This window comes from Hyla sarda, chromosome 5, assembly GCF_029499605.1.
Source record: "Hyla sarda isolate aHylSar1 chromosome 5, aHylSar1.hap1, whole genome shotgun sequence".
Classification (NCBI taxonomy): domain Eukaryota; kingdom Metazoa; phylum Chordata; class Amphibia; order Anura; family Hylidae; genus Hyla; species Hyla sarda.
Window position 1 is genome coordinate 339819753 of NC_079193.1, and position 20368 is coordinate 339840120.

Below are 20368 nucleotides of genomic sequence, written 5' to 3' on the forward strand. Positions count from 1 at the left end.
CCTCAAATGAAAGCCCATAGACTTTTATGGGATTCTGCACTCCCATTCACACTTCTAAATTTCCGCTTGCGGAATTCCGCCTCAAATGAAAGCCCATAGATTTCTATGGGATTCCGCACTCCCATTCACACTTCTGAATTTCCGCTTGCGGAATTCCGCAAGAGGAAATTCAGAAGTGTGAATGGGAGCGCGGAATCAGTTGGCGCTAGGACCGCGCGGACACTGCAGTCTCCAATAGACTGCAATGAGTTCCGCGCGGATTTCCGCCTGAAGAAAGGCGGTGCTCAAATTTCTAAGCGGATTTTCCGCTTCACAAATTCCAAAGTGTGAATTTGTGAACGGAAACCCATTGACTACACTAGGCATTTTAGCAAGCGGAATTTCTGACGGAAATTTTACGACTGAATTTGTCGGAAATTCCGTAGTCTGAACCTAGCCTTACTAAGCCAAGTGGCCTAACTAAAAACTGCAAAATAAAATTCCAGGATCATTTTAAAAATTAGATAGTAAAATAAAAATGTAAAGAAAAAAGACGTTATCAACAATTCATCTTGATTTAAATAATAGGTACATTTTTCGTTGACACATTCCCTTTAACAATGGGATAGATGCTTAATTAAATCGTAATATTTTTTGTGAACATCCCCTAGTAATACAAAGCGCTGTATCACCCTGCAACGTTCCACTGTCGCACCACTTCAAGCACATTAATTGCCCTATAATGTCTGGTCTGAACAAGGACATTTCTAATAATATCTCCATATACTGCTCTGTGCATTAGTCACATGAAATACAGATCCCATATGCTTCAAACAGCAGGTAAAATGTCACCATGCCAAGTGCTCTTCCAGGACCCATGTGTAGTGTCTATTATTAGTTACCACATTCAACATCTACACATCAGTGGATGAATTGTATAAAGAAACACGCTTGCTCTTTGTTCCCATTGTCTTTTTGTGCTTATTTGTTGACCGGTCATGTTAAAGGGGTTATCCAGGAAAAAACTTTTTATATATATATATATATATATATATATATATATCAACTGGCTCCAGAAAGTTAAATAGATTTGCAAATTAGTTCTATTAAAAAATCTTAATCCTTTCAGTACTTATGAGCTTCTGAAGTTAAGGTTGTTCTTTAGTTCTAAGTCATCTCTGATGACACGTGTCTCGGGAAATGCCCAGTTTAGAAGCAAATCCCCATAGCAAACCTCTTCTAAACTGGGTGTTTCCCGAGACATGTGTCATCAGAGAGAACTTAGACAGAAAAGAACAACCTTAACTTCAGAAGCTCATAAGTACTGAAAGGATTAAGATTTTTTAATAGAAGTAATTTACAAATCTCATAGTGTCCGTGAAGAAAAATCGGCACTCACCGGTGTGGCTGCAGGGTCTTCTTTATTGAGACATACTCACATTAGGGGTACAGAAGAGAGGGGTGGTGGGGGGAGAAGTGGTGGCGACCGAGCTCTAGTTTCGCACACTTGGTGTGCTTCGTCCGGCCATCAATGCTCTAGTTTCGCACACTTGGTGTGCTTCATCCGGCCATCAATGCTCTAGTTTCGCACACTTGGTGTGCTTCGTCCGGCCATTAATGGCCGGACGAAGCACACCAAGTGTACGAAACTAGATCTCGGTCGCCACCACTTGTCCCCCCACCACCCCTCTCTTCTGTACCCCTGATGTGAGTATGTCTCAATAAAGAAGACCCTGCAGCCACACCGGTGAGTGCCGATTTTTCATTTTTCTTCACGGACACTATGAACTTTGCTTGTATAATCTGAGCACCACCCGAGGCAATACAGCTGCACCGACTCCTACCTGCCATCCCGCATCCAGTACACTCGCGCAGTGCCGCACTACCTTCTATCTGAATAATTTACAAATCTGTTTAACTTTCTGGAGCCAGTTGATATATAAAAAAAAGTTTTTTCCTGGAATACCCCTTTAAGGGTGCGTTCCCACAGGGCGTATACGCAGCGTATTTGACGCTGCGCAAATTTTACAGCAGCAGCGGGAAATACGCTGCGTATCCCTTGCTCACTATACACACAGGGCTTTCCGGCGGCAGCCCTATGTGTGTAGTGAGTTTTGGAGGCGGAGTCGCGTGTCACAGACACGCCGGTACATGGCCCCGCCTCCAAAACTCACTGCACACATAGGGCTGCCGCCAGAAAGCCCTGTGTGTATAGTGAGCAAGGGATACGCAGCGTATTTCCCGCTGCTGCCATACATTTTGCGCAGCGTCAAATACGCTGCGTATACGCCCTGTGGGAACGCACCCTAAGGGTTTATTCACATGCAGCCAAAATTTCAGCAACTGTCCTATCCATCTAAATGGGTTTTGCTGAAATTTATAGGACTGGCACTTAAACAATACCAATCAGGTAAGGCTGTGTTCACACATTCAGTTTTCTTTATTTCAATTATTGACTACAAAGCCAGAAAAAAAGATCTTGGGGGAGATTTATGAAAACCTGTACAGAGGGGAAAATTGACCAGTTGCCCATAGCAACCAATCAGATCGCTTCTTTCACTTTTAAAAAGGCCTTTGAAAAGTGAAAGAAGCAATCTAACTGGTTGCTATGGGCAACTGGTCAACTTTTCCTTTACACTGGTTTTATTAAATCTGACCCCTAAAGGCGGAATTTTTGAGCGGAATCCGTCGGAAAAGTTAAGCTCCCAAATCTTCAATGGTACCGTGCGCACGTTCTTCATGGAAATTCTGATTTCAGCCTCTGACATGTCAATTCTTTATACGGAATCCGCTCAGAGATGCATTGCTGTCTATGGAGACGGTACATTTTCCAGCGGTGCGAGTCCATTGTCTGTGGAATGTCTGTGGAATGGCAATTTTCCAGGCAGAGGTTTCAATGTGTGATCGGTGAAATTTCCCACATTCCGCACAAGTTTCGTTCAGCTAAGGTTGCTGAACAGAATTGTGGCGGTATTGCGGCGGAATTTCTGTGTTCTCTAAACACAGAATTCTGCCGAAATTCAAGCCCCATTGAGTTAAATGGGATTCCGCCCGCAATTCTGCATTGTGAATGGGACAGCAGAATCCCATTGAAGTAAATGAGCTGTAACGTTCGATGGAATTTTCTGCGGATTTTTTTTTTTTTACAGAATTCCACATGTAGAATTCTGCAATGTGAACATGGCCTAGACTGAGACTTCTCTGTTCATCCTTGGTGTTTAGTAGTTGGCAATTAAAAGCCTGATCATGTGAACGCTTTACTGCTACTTAACGGTACTGCAACTGATTACTGCACACGATTTTTCTGCAAATTAACAAAATTGTTGTAAAATGGCGCATTTTACAGCTATCTGGAAAATTGTAGTAAAATGTGCCATTTTTACTGTGATTTTTGTAATTCGCTGCAAAAACACACTGGAGTTGCAGTTCTGCTATTTAGCCGCAATGTGTGAACACAGCCTAAATGGGTTTGATTTTCGGTTGAAGACATTTTGTCAAGGTATGTCATTCTCTGCTAGGACGAGAGTACTTTTAAAATATGCTACCTGATAGAGTGTGTCACAAGGTATGTGGCGGTATAGTAGGGTCTCATGGAAGTCTGTGGGTGCCCTATTACATCTACATACTGCAAGGCTCTGCTGAGACACATAAAGGAACGCTCCAGGTTAAAAAAAAAAGGTAACAATTGGCCCAGATTTACTAATACTGTCTAACAGTTGGATAGTGTAAACTTAGACCAGACAGTCTAAACGTACATCACATTTACCATACTGACTCAGGCTGTCTAGTCTAAGGTTAGACCAAGTTTTAGTAGGCTTACTTTAGTTCCTAAAGGGGTATTCCGGACAAAAACATTTTATCCCCTATCCAAAGGATAGGGGATAAGATTTCTGATCGCGGGGGGCCCACTGTTGAGACCCCCCGCGATCTCCCTGCAGCACCCGCTCTGGGTTTTGGGGACAAGACGTGACATCACGCCACGCCCCCTCCATTCATGTCTATGGGAGGGGGCGTGATGGCCATCACGCCCCTCCCATAGACATGAATGGAGGGGGCGTGGCGTGACGTCACATCCCCAGTCCCGGAAACCCGGAAGTTTTCGAAACTGGAGATTCAACACCCGCATAGAATGGGGGTGCTGCAGGGAGATCGCGGGGGGTCTCAGCAGCGGGCCCCCCGCGATCAGACATCTTATCCCCTATCCTTTGGATAGGGGATAAAATATTTTTGCCCGGAATACCCCTTTAATGTTCTGTCAAAATTTTTGACACACAAAGTTGCAACAAGACACCGCCCCTGTTCCCGAATGTGAGATTTATCAAAACCCGTGCAAAGGAAAAGTTGCCCAGTTGCCCATAGCAACCAATCAGATCGCTTCTTTCATTTTGCAGAGGCCTTGTTAGAAATGAAAGAAGCAAACTGATTGGCCCCCCAAATGTGTCTAAAAAAGTGTTTTGTTTTTTTATGAAAGATGAATGTTATGTAAGTCACTTTCTTGCCACAATATATGTCAGAATTCTGACGCATTTATCATAGTAAATAAATCTGCCCCATTGGGCGAGATTTATCAAAACTTGTTTAGAGGAAAATCTGCCCATAGCAACCAATGAGATCACTTCTTTCATTTTGCAGAGGTCTGGTTAAAAATGAAAGAAGCGATCTGATTGGTTGCTATGGGCAACCGGGCAGCTTTTCCTCTGCACAGGTTTTGATAAATCTCCCCCATTATATTTGCTTAGTCCTGGGCTTAAAGGGGTGGAGCATTACACATATTTTTTTATTTTTCAAACCCTCATGCTCTGTCCCCTCAGGCCCTCTACTAGATTATCACGGTGTAGTTTTCTTGCCCATAGTGTTCCTATAAGGGTCCGTCCACACTGCTGTATATCCCCCCTGAAATATCTCTGCAGCAGGTGCCGCCAAACTCCTTCCGGGGTAGGACTACGCGGACATGCGCCATCACCATTGATGGCAATGCATTCTGGGATGAATTCTGCCAAAAGGAACGAAAAATGGTCCAGAATCCTGAATTTCAGCGATGGAGTATTCTGCGCAGGAAATTCCGCAGTGTGAACTTTGCTGCATTGGAAACAATGGGACACTGCTGCATTGGAAACAATGGGACACTGCTGCATTGGAAACAATGGGACACTGCTGCATTGGAAACAATGGGACACTGCTGCTTTGAAAACAATGGGACACCGCTGCAAGCGGAATTCTATGGCGGAGTTTTTCGGGCGGAAATTCAGCAGTGTGAACAGGCCCTAAGAATCTTGGGCATTGTCATCATGTGTGTTTTGTCGATCTGTAGTATGTATTAGTGATGCAGTAAACCAGCGCAATGTTCCATTGTTTTTAGCCAGCTATAACTTTGTGTTTTTTTTTGGTGTGTACTTTGTTGCTCTTGATGTTGATTTTTCAAATACTTGTGTTTTATTTTGAATTATTTTTTAATTTCAGCTTGTTGTCTTTTTTTGGTTTTTGTTTTATTGCTTTTTTTTTTTCTTTTCCCTTTTTTTTGTTTTAATTTCGCTTACCAGAGCCAAAGCCTTAATAGAAGAACAGCGCCTTTTGTTCCTAGGGTCCAGGTAAAGGCTTTTTCTGCCTGACACTAACTAAAGCTGTGTGTTTCATATTTCGTTTTTTTTGTTTTGTTTTGTTTTTTTGTTTTAGTTTGGAAAATGCATTGGAGGAAAACTGCACATTTGGTTTGTTTTCCCCTATTCTTTTGGAGCGTGTTGCTAGCATTGTGCAGTCTCCTGAGCAACCCATTGTAGTGCATGAAAATAGTGGCACGGAGGGAAACTTTAAAGAGACACGGCATTCTGTGGCTGCTTTACGATTTATTTCAAGCACTGAAATTATGCTTTTCATAGAGATGAGCGAACTTACAGTAAATTTGATTCGTCACGAACTTCTCGGCTCGGCAGTTGATGACTTTTCCTAAGTAACTTAGTTCAGCTTTCCGGTGCTCCGGTGGGCTGGAAAAGGTGGATACATTCCTAGGAAAGAGTCTCCTAGGACTGTATCCACCTTTTCCAGCCCACCGGAGCACCGGAAAGCTGAACTAATTTATGCAGGAAAAGCCATCAACTGCCGAGCCGAGAAGTTCGTGACGAATCAAATTTACTGTAAGTTCGCTCATCTCTACTTTTTCACACCAAAAATCCCCATCTACCAATCAAACAGAAGCTAGAGCCTTAGGGTGGTGTTTACCAAACAGCGTGCCTCCAGCTGTTGCAAAACTACAACTCCCAGTATGCCCGGACAGCTTTTGGCTGTCCGGGCATGCTGGAAGTTGTAGTTTTGCAACAGCTGGAGGCACGCTGTTTGGAAAACAATGCATTAGGGTGAAGGCATATGATCAGGTTGTGTTGCGGTTTGTAGTTGTCTGTTTTTAATAGTAAGAAATTGAAGATTTGCATTGCAAAATTAGAAACTGCAATGTAACCTGATCATGTGTTTTCTCCCTTACCATTAGTATAAAATCAGAAATACAGTATAGTAGGGGATCCCAGAACCTCTCCGTCATAGTGTATCTCTTTAAAGGGGTACTCCGGTTGAAAACTATATATATATATATATATATATATATATATATATATATATACACACACACACACACAAAATCCAAGGAACACAGCAACCAGTCAGGTCACGGATCTTTAAAAAGCTGGGTTGTCTTTATTTTCCCAAAATCAGAGCAACGTTTCGGCAGTAGTAGCCTTTATCAAGTCGAATCCCGGTGCAGTCTCACACATCTCTTCTATATATATATATATATATATATATATATATATATATATATATATATATATATATATCTCTCGTATATACTCGAGTATAAGCCGACCCGAGTATAAGCCGAGACCCCTAATTTCAACCCAAAATCCCAGGGAAAAAAAAAAAAAAAAAAAAAAAAAAAAAGTTATTGACTTGAGTATAAGCCTAGGGTGGGAAATACATCATCCCCCCCTGTCATCATCCAGACCCGTCATTAACATCCTCATCATCATCACCGCCTGTCATCATCCAGACCCTCATCATCATCACCTGTCATCATCCCCTTGTCATCATCCCACACATCCCCCCTTCATCATCCCCTTGTCATCATCCCCACCCCCCTTCATCATCCCCTTGTCATCATCCCCACCCCCCTTCATCATCCCCTTGTAATCATCCCACACCCCCCCCTTCATCATCCCCTTGTCATCATCCCCACCCCCCTTCATCATCCCACACCCCCCCTTCATCATCCTCTTGTCATCATCCCACACCCCCCCTTCATCATCCTCTTCTCATCATCCGCCCTCAGTGGTCTTCAACCTGCGGACCTCCAGAGGTTTCAAAACTACAACTCCCAGCAAGCCCGGGCAGCCATCGGCTGTCCGGGCTTGCTGGGAGTTGTAGTTTTGAAACCTCCGGAGGTCCACAGGTTGAAGACCACTGCGGCCTTCGACATCATCCAGCCCCCTCTCACCCCCCTTTAGTTCTGTACAGTACTCGCCTCCGCTCGGCGCTGGTTCGGTGCTGCAGGACTGTCCGATGCTGCAGGACTGTCGTCCGGTGGGATAGTGGTTCCGGGCTGCTATCTTCACTGGGGGCGCCTCTTCTCCGCGCTTCCGGCCGGGAATAGAGGCGTTGCCTTGACAATGACGCAGAAGTACGTTGGCAATGAACGTACCTCTGCGTCGTTGTCAAGGCAACGTGACTATTCTGGGGCCGGGCCCGAAGCGCTTAGAAGAGGCCTCCCCGGTGAACATAGCAGCCCGCGGGACCACCGGACCACCTCCTCTCCGGACAATCCTGCAGCACCGGACCAGCGCCGAGCGGAGGTGAGTACTGTACAGAACTAAAGGGGGGTGAGGGGGCTGGATGATGTCGAAGGCCGCAGTGGTCTTCAACCTGCGGACCTCCAGAGGTTTCAAAACTGCAACTCCCAGCAAGCCCGGACAGCCGATGGCTGCCCGGGCTTGCTGGGAGTTGTAGTTTTGAAACCTCTGGAGGTCCGCAGGTTGAAGACCACTGCGGATGGAGAGTTCACTCGAGTATAAGCCGAGGGGGGTGTTTTCAGCACGAAAAATCGTGCTGAAAAACTCGGCTTATACTCGAGTATATACGGTGTGTGTGTGTGTATATATATATATATATATATATATAAAAATTTTTTTTTTTTGATCAACTGGTGCCAGAAAGTTAAACAGATTTGTAAATTTCTTCTATTTAAAAATCTTAATCCTTCCAGTACTTATCAGCTGCTGTATGCACCACAGGAAGTTGTGTAGTTCTTTTCACTCTGACCACAGTGCTCTATGCTGACACCTCTGTCCATGTCAGAAACTGTCCAGAGCAGGAGCAAATCTCCATAGGAAACCTCTCCTGCTCTGGACAGTTCCTGACACTGACAGAGATGTCAGCAGAGAGCACTGTGGTCAGAATGAAAAGAAATTCAAAAAGAAAAGAACTTCCTCTGGAGCATACAGCAGCTGATACTGAGAGGATTAAGATTTTTTTAATAGAAGTAATATACAAATCTGTTTAACTTTTTTTTTTTTTTTTTATAAAAATATGGTTTTCCACCAGAGTACCCCTTTAAGGCCCTTAAAGGGGAACTCCAGCTTGTTAAGTCGTCCCCTATCTTGTGCATAAACGCGGCCCGACTCTAAGTGCCCAGGCCCCCGCCTCCCCAGAGAAACTGGTCTCGGCAGTGATGGGCCGGTGGTTGGCTGAGCGGACCGGGCCGGCTCGTCTTGGAAGGTGTGGGCCGGAGTGTCCAGGGAGGGGAGCCTGGCCCATTCTGGAGATCGTGGGGGGGTCCCACCGGATGGGGGATACGTTTCTACAAACTGGAGTTCCCCTTTAAGACAGACTGATTTCTAATCTTCCAGTAATAAACTATAAGTATAGACTGTAATGTGTGGTTACATGCCTTTGTCTTGCCTTCAGCTTTGGCATTTCTAACATAAACAGTGCTTGCTACAACCATCAAATCCAGCTCTGCCACATCTAAGGCCCTTTTCATATCCCATTATCTCTCTACATATTTTTGGGGGAAATTCTCCACCACCCAGCACAACCATAGGGCTCCATTTACCCAGTGTAGGCCAAAGGAGTATCCATGTGGCTTCTGTTAAGCTGGTATATATTTTTTGTAGTATGGAATGGCTTTCAAAGGCCGAGCAAATGAACTGGGATTCAGTCTTCCTTAGCTCAAAAATAGCCCGGGCATGCTGGGAGTTTCAGTTTTGCAACAGCTGGAGGCACCCTGGTTGGGAAGCACAGATCTAAGGGCTTGTCCACCGCTGGCTGAATTCCATTAGGGAATACATCAGCAGTAGGAACGCGCAGACGTGCACTGTCTCTATAGATGGCAATGTAGTTTGGCGGAATTAAAGGGGTACTCTGGTGGAAAACTTTTTTTTTTAAATGAACTGGTGCCAGAAAGTTAAACAGATTTGTAAATTACTTCTATTAAAAAAAATCTTAATCCTTTTAGTACTTTTTAGAGGCTGTTTGCTACAGAGGAAATTCTTTACTAATTTATTTTTTTGTCTTCTCCACAGTGCTCTCTGCTGACACCTCTGTCTGTATCAGGAACTGTCCAGAGCAGCATAGGTTTGCTATGGGGATTTGCTCCTGCTCTGGACAGTTCCTGATACGGGCATCAGGTGTCAGTAGAGAGGACTGTGGACAAGACAAAAAAGGAATTAAAAAAAATAAAGATTTTCCTCTGTAGCATACAGCTGCTAAAAAGTACTGAAAGGATTAAGATGTTTTAATAGAAGTAATTTACAACTTTCTGGCACCAGTTCATAAAAAAAAAAAGTTTTCCACCGGAGTACCCCTTTAAGCCCAAAGAATGAACACGTTCATTCATTCTTTGGGCCGACATCCATTGTGCCTAGTAGTTGTAGTTTAGAGAAGGTCCTTTACTTTACGTTGTTGCAAAAGGGTCGGTCATCATTCATTCACACCACAAAAATGCCACTTGTTGGCATTTCAGTTACCATCTGGATCTTAATCCCCCCCCCCGCCCCCCATCCCCCCCTTTCCAAAAAAACAAAAATAAAAGCAAAAACAGTACCTTTCAGCAGGATGTAAACCTAGATTTATTCTACTCTAATTTATAAAATCAAGGGGGGAGATTTATCAAACCTGTGTAGAGGAAGAGTGGTGCAGTTGCCCATAGCAACCAATCAGATTGCTTCTTTCATTTTTAAAGAGACCTGTGACAAAAGAAAGAAGCGATCTGGTTGCCATGGGCAACTGCACCAAACACAGGTTTTGATAAATCTCCCCCCTTGAAGGTCTTTGGGGGCTTTATGTTCCTTCAATTATATTCATTCAATTATGTCCTCATTCTCAGGATCGGTGGGGGTCCCAGCAGTCAGATCCCCATTGTATTGCATAATATCCCCTATCCTACGCATAGGGAATAACAAGCTGAGGTGAGAATACCCACTAAGGGTCTATTCACATGTACAGTGTCCTTCTCATATTTGATGCGCAGGATTTGAAGCTGCAGATTTGAAGCTGTGTTCAGTCTTAAAGGGGCTATCCAGGAAAAAAACTTTTTATATATATATATATATATATATATATATATATATATATATATATATATATATATATCAACTGGCTCCAGAAAGTAAAACAGATTTGTAAATGACACCTATTAAAAAATCTTAATCCTTTCAGTACTTATGAGCTGCTGAAGTTGAGTTGTTCTTTCCTGTCTAAGTGCTCTCTGGTGACACCTGTCTCGGGAACTGTCCAGTTTAGAAGCAAATCCCCATAGCAAACCTCTTCTACTCAAGCAGAGATGTCAGCAGAGAGCACTGTTGCCAGACAGAAAAGAACAACTCAACTTCAGAAGCTGATAATTATTGGAAGGATTAATATTTTTTTATAGAAGTAATTTACAAATCTTTTTAACTTTCTGGAGACAATTAATTTATATAATTTTTTTTCCCCCCTGGAATACCCCTTTAAAATCTATAGCTTAAAATCCTGTGCATCAAATATGCCCAGGATACTGTACGTGTGAATAGACACTAATTTAGGCCCAGATTTATCAAACTGTGTGAGAGGAAAAAAATAGAGAGATTTTCCCACAACAACCAATCACAGCTCAGGTTTCACTTTACCTCAGCTTGTTACCTGAGCTGTGATTGGTTGTTGTGGGAAATTTTCTCTATTTTTTTTCTCTCACACAGTTTGATAAATCTGGGCCTAAGGGTCTATTCTGTGCAGATTTGATGCGCAGGATTTGAAGCTGTGATCAGTTTAACATTGAAATCGACAGCAAAAAAATCCTGCGCATCAAATCTGCGCAGAATACTGTACGTGTGAATAGACCATAAAGGGGTATTGCAGCCCATAACACCTATCCCCCCCCCCCCCACCACCACCACCACCACATTATAGAGGATAAGTGTATGACTGTGGGGTTTGGACCTCCCTTACGATTAGTGTTGCTCACGAATATTCGCAATTCGAATATTATTCGCGAATATCGCATATTCGCGAATTCGCGAATTTCGCGAATATAGCGCTATATATTCGTAATTACGAATATTCGTTTTTTTTTTTTTTTTTTTTTTTTTTCCACAGTACACATCACAGTGATCATCCCTCTCTGCTTCCAGCTTGTGTGGTGTAAAGAAGGCTCTAATACTACTGTGTGAGACTGGCGCGCGAAAATTCGCATATGCGAAAATTAGCATATGCGAAATTAGCACATGCGAATTTTCACATATGCGAATTTTCGCGTATGTTAATTTTGTATATGCTAATATGCACATATGATAGTTTTCGCATACGCGAATGTTCGCATATGCGAAAATAAAACGGGAATATAACGAATATGCGAATATTCGCGAATATATGACGAATATTCGTCCATATATTCGCGAATATTCGCGAATTCGAATATGGCCTATGCCGCTCAACACTACTTACGATCTCAAGAATGGGGTCCCAAGTCTCCTGGTGAAATAGAGAATAAAAGACCAAGACCTCTCACATAGTCTTGATATTGAAACATTTTGAAAGTGTAGGAGATTCTAAAAAGAAAAATCTAGCTCTGAATCAGCGCCCCCCAGTTGTCCATGGCAATGTTTGGTATTGCAGCCCTGACCAATTTTGACTGAATACATCCTCTATATCAGTGGTCTCCAAACTGCCACCCTCCTGATGTTGCAAAACTACAACTCCCAGCATGCCCGGACAGCCGTTGGCTGTCCGGGCATGCTGGGAGTTGTAGTTTTGCAACATCTGGAGGGTGGCAGTTTTGAGACTACTGGTTTATCTGTATGAATAGCCACAGTCTCTTTAAAGCTTTTATTATCCACCTCTCCATCACAACATGCTTCCTACTGCATTTTCCAATACGTTCCTCTAGTAAAAGATCAGCACATCAAGTTGTACCTTATTCTGCTACCAAAATCGTCCATTTTATTGGCCGGAATAGTGGAAATTTATATCTCGTGAGTTGCCGTTAGATCGTTTCCTAAAATTGATTCGGAAGAACATAAAGAACAATGTGTAAGGAAGAAGCGTGTATCATTTATGTGAATAAGGTACAGATTGGTTGCCTCTCTTTAGAAGTAATACGTTTCCTACCGCTAGTACTGTACTAACCCACCGCATGCTGTGTCACCGCCATTACTATGCTTTATGATGTAGAACTGTGTCAACGTTCTGTTTTATTGTGCTATGTACTGTAGCTAAATGTGAGTTATTATCGGAAGCAACCGCATAAGGTGTTTGTTTTACTTTACAGTAACATCACTCATCGAAATAAAAACTTACAGTAAATTCGATTCGTCACGAACTTCTCGGCTCGGCAGTTGATGACTTATCCTGCGTAAATTAGTTCAGCCTTCAGGTGCTCCGGTGGGCTGGAAAAGGTGGATACATTCCTAGGAAAGAGTCTCCTAGGACTGTATCCACCTTTTCCAGCCCACCGGAGCACCTGAAAGCTGAACTAATTTAAAAGTCATCAACTGCCGAGGAAAAGTCATCAACTGCCGAGCCGAGAAGTTCGTGACGAATCGAATTTACTGTAAGTTCGCTCATCTCTAGTTCTGATGTATATATTAAAGGGGTATTTTTTTAAATGAACTGGTGCCAGAAAGTTAAACAGATTTGTAAATGACTTCTATTAAGAAATCTTTACCCTTCCAGTACTTATTTGCAGCTGTATGCTACAGAGGAAATTCTTTTCTTTTTTTTGAATTTCTTTTATGTCTTGTCCACAGTGCTCTCTGCTGACACCTGATGCCCGTCTCAGGAACTGTCCAGAGCGGGAGAAAATCCCCATAGCAAACCTGACACGGACAGAGGTGTCAGCAGAGAGCACTTGTTTTTGGTTCTAGAGTATTTCTTATTTATGTTGAAGCTGGTTAAGCTTGCTTTGTGTTTTGTATTTGATAAGTTTTGTATTTTTCTAATAAAAAAAAGAGTGTCAGCGGAGAGCACTGTGGAGTGGACAAAAAAGAAATTCAAAAAGAATAGAATTTCTTTTTCTGTAGCAAACAGCTGCTAAGAAGTACTGGAAGGGTAAAGATTCTGCATAGAGTAGAAGAGGTTTGCTATGGGGATTTGCTTCTAAACTGGGCGGTTCCCGAGTCATGTGTCATCAGAGAGCACTCAGACAGAAAAGAACAACTCAACTTCAGCAGCTCATAAGTACTGAAAGGATTAAGAAAATAGAAGTAATTTACAAATCTGTTTAACTTTCTAGCACCAGTTCATAAAAAAAAAAAAGGAGTACTCTTTAAAGGGTAGCAATGCAAATGTATAGATAAGGCATTGTGGATTCCTTTTGCGCTACGTTTGCTTTATGCAGCATGTGTCAAACACACCAATAGGCCACCATTCACCCAATGGAAGCCAATGGAAACCTAACAATAAATTTGGAAAATAAAGGTTCTGCACACCACTTATTAACATATTAGTTGCTAAGAGGTAAAATTCCAAGTAAAATTTCCCAACTAAGCTGGGGGGGTTGTAGTTTTGCAACAGCTGGAGGCACCATGGTTGGGAAACACAGACATATAGTGTTCGATAAACCACTATTCGGTTAGCACTCGTTGGTGGACACGTAGAACACTGTGATTTCCAATGATATCTCGCTTAAGTTTTTCTTCCTTGAATACCCCTTTAACCCTAATCTTAAAGGGGTACTCTGGTGGAAAACAGTTTTTTCCAAATCAACTGGTGCCAGAAAGTTAAACAGATTTGTAATTAGTTTAAAAAATTGTAATCCTTCCAGTACTCATTAGCTACTGAATACTACAGAGGAAATGCCTTTCTTTTTGGAACACAGTGCTCTATGCTGACATCACGAGCACAGTGCTCTCTGCTGATATCTCTGTCCATTTTAAGAACTGTCCAGAGTAGGAGAAAATCCCCATAGCAAACATATGCTACTCTGGATAGTTCCTAAAATGGACAGAGATGTCAGCAGAGAGCACTGTGTTTGTGATGTCAGCAGAGAGCTCTGTGTTCCAAAAAGAAAAGAATTTCCTCTGTAGTATTCATCAACTAATAAGTACTGGAAGGATTAAGATTTTTTCATAGAAGTCATTTACAAATCTGTTTAACTTTCTGACACCAGTTGATTTAAAAAAAAAAAAAAGTTTTCCACCGGAGTACTCCTTTAATCCTAATCCTAACGCTTAATACATAGTCATCCATCATTCAATTTAATAAGTGAACATCAACAATGACGGCACAGACTGCACTGTACATGCCGACACTAAATAGTAAATATACCAAGGAACAACTAATGGATTCCTTGGCAGATTCCCGTAAAAAATATATAAAATAAACCTAGTTTCTTCAAGCAACACGGCATCTTGCATTTAAGTCATACAACAGACTGACGCGTTTCTAGCACTCATATGCTCTTTGTCATATCCAGACTATGATTTAGGGCACATCAGTGATAGAAACAAGTTAATCTGTCGCGCGACATATATAAGGTATGTATATATATATATATATATATATATATGCAAGATGCTATTTTTTGCTTAGTCACTTGTGTTTTTGATGTTATGCACATGTCACATGGAATTTATGAATTAATCCAGCACTATCTTGCACTTTATTTTTTATTTTTATATGTGTATACCACATGATTGTTAATTGTTCATTCATTCATTCAGCACTGGTGTTGCACTTTTTATCTTTTTTTGCACCTAGATAGCACCAGCACTTTATTTAGTTGAACCAGGCTCTTTTGTTACGTTGTTATACATCTACGCAATATATATTTCTTTTTTTACTTTGTCTCCTCTTATATATATATATATATATATATATATATACACACACACACACACACACACACACACACACACACACAGGACTTCTCACCCCAGTACCCCCTCTTTTTTTCTTGAAAATATCAAAATTATATAAATTTATACATACTAGTAATGATGATTTTGTATGAATACCTTTTTTAGAAATACAATAAAATATTTTTAGACCATACATATTAGTTTGCAAACAAGATTCTCAGCTCTCTCTCTCAAAGCCCGGAGCGCCCGTACTGGTGTGGGCTGTGCTTAATGCTTGTAGACAAAAGAGAACAGGATGTCCAGCGCAAAAGGGTGCGGAAGGGAGCAATTTATTGCAGAATGTAACCTCAGTACAAGGGGAACAGGAAAAGGAGAGGAAAAAGGGGGTTATGAACGAGCGCTGCTGCTTTAAGAAAAGGATTCAGGACGATACTGTAGCACAGGACTGTTTATTATGGTTCAGAGCGATAGGACAACGCGTTTCGGCACTAGCATGTGCCTTCTTCAGGTCCACAAAACAATGAATGTATGACGTCCTGTAGCCTGTGTTGTGCTAGGATGGCGTACCGTGTTTGGAACAAAATGTTCCGAATGCTTAGAGCCGGTGCCAGGAGCTTGTGACGTCATAGCCCCGCCGCCCCCTCATGACGTCACGCCCCGCCCACTCAATGCAAGTCTATGGGAGGGGCGTGACAGCCATCCCATAGACTTGCATTGCGGGGGCCGGGGCGTGACATCATGAGGGGCGGGGATATGACGTCACGAGCTCCCGGCGCCGGCTCTAAGCGTTCTGAACATTTTGTTCCAAACGCTGAGCGGCGGAGTACCCCTTTAACTTCACCCTGTGGTTAGGGGACAACTTTTAAATTTGAGATAGCCCCTTTATGGATAGGCTGCGGGTGTGTGATCAGTAGGGATAATTTGAGGCTCTGCCCATTGATCAGCTGACATGCCGGGGCAGCAGTGCTTAAAGGGGTACTCCGGTGGAAAACTATATATATATTTTTTTAAATCAAGTGGTGCCAGAAAGTTAAACAGATTTGTAAATTACTTCCATTTAAAAATCTTAATCCTTCCAGTACTTATCAGCTGCTGTATGCTCGAGAGGAAGTTCTTTTCTTTTTGAATTTCTTTTCAGTCTGATCACAGTGCTCTCTGCTGACACCTCTGTCCATGTCAGGAACTGTCCAGAGCAGCAGCAAATCCCCATGGCAAACATATGCTGCTCTGGACAGTTCCTGACATGGACAGAGGTGTCAGCAGAGAGACAGAAAAGAAATTCAAAAAGAAAAGAACTTCCTCTGCAGCATACAGCAGCTGAAAAGTACTGGAAGGGTTAAGATTTTTACATAGAAGTAATTTACAAATCTGTTTAACTTTCTGGCACCATTTGATTAAAAAAAATAAAAAAAAATTATAATAATAATAGTTTTCCACCGGAGTACCCCTTGAAGACCTAATGTCCACCGACCACCGTCTAGAACTGTGGTCTCCAAACTGTAGTCCTCCAGATGTTGCAAACTACAACTTTTAGCTTGCCCGGACAGCCAACGGCTGTCCGGGCATGCTTAAAGTTGTAGTTTTGCAACATCTGGAGGTCCACGGTTTAAAGGCCACTGGTTTATAATAATGGTCAGTCCTCTTTTATGTTGTAGATAATGTTCTCAGAAGGTCCATATGTTTTATTACAGATAATATTACTATAATTGTAATTGCCACTCTCATAAGTGTTAAATAATCTCTTTGCTTTAAAAAAAATAAAAAATAAAAAAAAAATCTTAAGATTGTACAAAATATAATTAAAAAGATATCTGTCTCCTTCCCACTCAGTGTTATCTAATTGTACGGATAGGAGCCTTAATTAGTATCTAATGCTCAGCGCTGCCCCAGATATGGATGCTTTCCTTATTGTGGTGCATATGTTTCCTGTGCTCTACACCCTAATTAGAGAGAACGTTCTGATTTTAGGATTAATATGGAATATGTTGTACAGTACTGGTAAAATAAGCCATAAACAAAGCCTCCGTATCTGATCATCTGTAGTGTCACAGTAGAGGACACATTTTAAGCTGCCCATAGATATCACATCAGTGTATAGCAAACCCTCCGATTTTGACCATCCGGTATGTATGGCGCCCTCCCGACTCTCCCTGTCGGAGAGACGTATCAGATATGTTGGATTTTAATTGCCCAATCCTTTGGTTTTCAGGGAGGTAAGCCGTCCCCAGAGGAGTCTGGCAGTAGCTTAATCCCATTTCCCTATTCAGAAACACATAAATGATTGTACAAGATGAGTGTTTAAAGGGGTACTCCGGTGGAAAACATTTTTTTTGCACCTCAGTTCCATTGAAGTAAATGGAGCCAAGTTGTAATACCACACTCAACCTGAGGATGGTGCTGTGCTGTTTTTGGAAGAAATTAGCTTGTTTTTCTATTTCTGATTAACTCCTTTAAAGGGATATTCCGCCCCTAGACATCTTATCCCCTATCCAAAGGATAGGGGATAAGATGTCAGATCGCCGCGGTCTCGCTGCTGGGGACCCCTGGGATCCCCGCTGCGGCACCGCGCTATCATTACAGCATAGAGCGAGTTCGCTCTGCACGTAATGATGGGCGGTACAGGGGCCGGAGCATCGTTACGTCACGGCTCCGCCCCTCGTGATGTCACAGCCCGCCCCTTTCAATACAAGTCTATGGGAGAGGGCGTGACGACCGTCCCATAGACTTGCATTAAGGGGACGGGCCGTGATGTCACGAGGGGCGGAGCCATGACGTTACGCTGCTCCGTCCCCCATATCGCCCGTCATTACGCACAGAGCGAACTCGCTCTGTGCTGTAATGATAGCGCAGGGCCGCAGCGGCAATCCCAGGGGTCCCCCAGCAGCGGGACCGCGGCAATCTGACATCTTATCCCCTATCCTTTGGATAGGGGATAAGATGTCTAGGGGCAGAGTACCCCTTTAAGGTCCTGTGTACATCTCATATCAGCTGATACAGATACAGTCAAAAAAGGGTGTTCTAACATAGAACATAGGGTGGCTACAATGTACCATAAAGGGGTACTCCAGTGGAAAACTTTTATTTAATTTTTTTAATCAACTGGTGCCAGAAAGTTAAACAGATTTGTAAATGACTTCTATTAAAAAATCTTTACCCTTCCAGTACTTTTTAGCAGCTGTATGCTACAGAAGAAATTCTTTTCTTTTTGCATATCTTTTTTGTCTTGTCCACAGTGCTCTCTGCTGACATCTCTGTCCGTGTTAGGAACTGTCCAGAGAAGCATAGGTTTGCTATGGGGATTTTCTCCTGCTCTTGACAGTTCCTGATACGGGCATCAGGTGTCAGCAGAGAGCACTGTGGACAAGACAAAAAAGAAATTCAAAAAGCATAGAATTTCCTCTGCAACTTACAGCTGCTAAAAAGTACTGGAAGGATAAAGATTTTTTTAAATAGAAATAGTTTACAAATCTGTTTAACTTTCTGGCAACAGTTCCCCTTCGGATCTTGTTGTGTATATCAATCCAAAAAAGGCGGAGAGTTAAGGTAAGGGGAACAAAGTATTATTCATATTGGGTTCTTTGAAGACGACCATTGCTGTTTACTAAACATATCCAGATACAATGGGGGAGATTTATCTAAACCTGTGCAGAGGAAAAGTTGTCCAGTTGCCCATAGCAACCAATCAGCTCGCTGCTTTCATTTTTCACAGGCCTTCATGAAAATGAAAGAAGCAAGCTGATTGGTTGCTATGGGCAACTGGGCAGCTTTTCCTCTGCACAGGTTTTGATAAATCTCCCCAAATATCTCTAATTTTACTCGTATTACTATAAATCAGCCCTCATTTGCCATGCTATCATTCAGCATGAGACATTTTACTTATTTTTAATTATAAATAGCAGGACAGCTTATATATATATATATATATATATATATATATATATATCCATTATGTGTTCCCCTTTAAAAGACACTTGTTGTTTCTCTTCCTCAGATAAAACTCTGGTATGACAAAGTCGGTCATCAATTGATTGTCACTATATTAGGAGCTAAGGACCTGCCATCAAGAGAAGATGGAAGACCGAGGAACCCTTATGTTAAAATTTATTTTCTTCCAGATCGAAGGTATGTTTAGAGGCATTCATCACTTTATCTGGGAGGGGGTGTAACTTTTGAAGGCTGGGGTTGCCTTTTATTAGACACAGCGCCACCCTTGCCCGTGGGCTGTGTCTGGTACTGCAGAGCAATCCCATTAAAAGGGTTGTTTTGGTAAATGAACCATTTCAAAATGTCCTCTAAGGAACTTGGCAAATACCACAGAATACTTAAAGGGATTGATGGAGAAGAAGGTGGGGCCGTGCACACTACAGAATTCAAATTCCAGACCCCTTCGAAAGAATGAACATGTTCATTCTTTTCGCGGAACCCGATATTTGAATTTCCACTGCCCGAAATTCAGCCATGTGCACAGTGCAGCCCAATCCCCTTAAAGACAATTGGGGAGATTTATCAATACCTGTGCAGAGGAAAAGTTGACCGGTTGCCCAAAGCAACCAATCAGATCACTTCTCTCCTTTTTCAGAGGCCTTTTAAAAAAAATTAATAAATAAATAAAGAAGCGATCGGATTGGTTGCTATGGGCAACACATGAGAGGCTGCTACAAATGAGAGGCTGCTGCATCGGAATTTCCACCTGGAAAAGTTTTGTAGTGTGCATGGGGCCCCATAGGGTAAGATAACTGATTGTAGTGTAATTACTACAGGGTATCTCCAACCTGCAAAATGTTTTTCTTAGCCACTGTTTTCCAACCAGGGTGTCCCCAGCTGTTGCAAAACTACAACTCCCAGTATACCCGGACAGCCTTCGGCTGTCCTGGCATGCTGAGAGTTGTATTTTTGCAACAGCTGGAGGCACACTAGTTGGGAAACCCTACTCTTAGCTATGTATGAACGGCTTCTATGAAGGTATGCCATGTATACACTTCAGCTGGGTCAGCATCGGAATTACATAAAAAATGTGACAGATTCACTTTAATATACTGTATTATAGAGGAGACATATCAAAACCTGTGCGCAGG

At 42.3% G+C, this 20368-nt stretch overlaps 1 protein-coding gene across 9 annotated transcripts in view; it reads left to right on the forward strand.

The window, feature by feature from the left end:
• Positions 1 to 20368, forward strand: part of RIMS2 (regulating synaptic membrane exocytosis 2) — a 680796-nt gene that overhangs the window by 386814 nt on the left and 273614 nt on the right. For 3 of the 9 annotated variants that reach the window (XM_056522548.1, XM_056522549.1, XM_056522550.1), the window contains exons 12-13: positions 5520 to 5567; positions 19285 to 19415. In XM_056522548.1, coding sequence (XP_056378523.1) covers positions 5520 to 5567; positions 19285 to 19415 — 179 coding nt within the window. Of the gene's footprint in view, positions 1 to 2776; positions 2801 to 5519; positions 5568 to 12388; positions 12561 to 19284; positions 19416 to 20368 lie in introns of those variants that run through there. The other 6 variants (XM_056522552.1, XM_056522551.1, XM_056522553.1 and 3 more) reach the window with 4 other exon arrangements.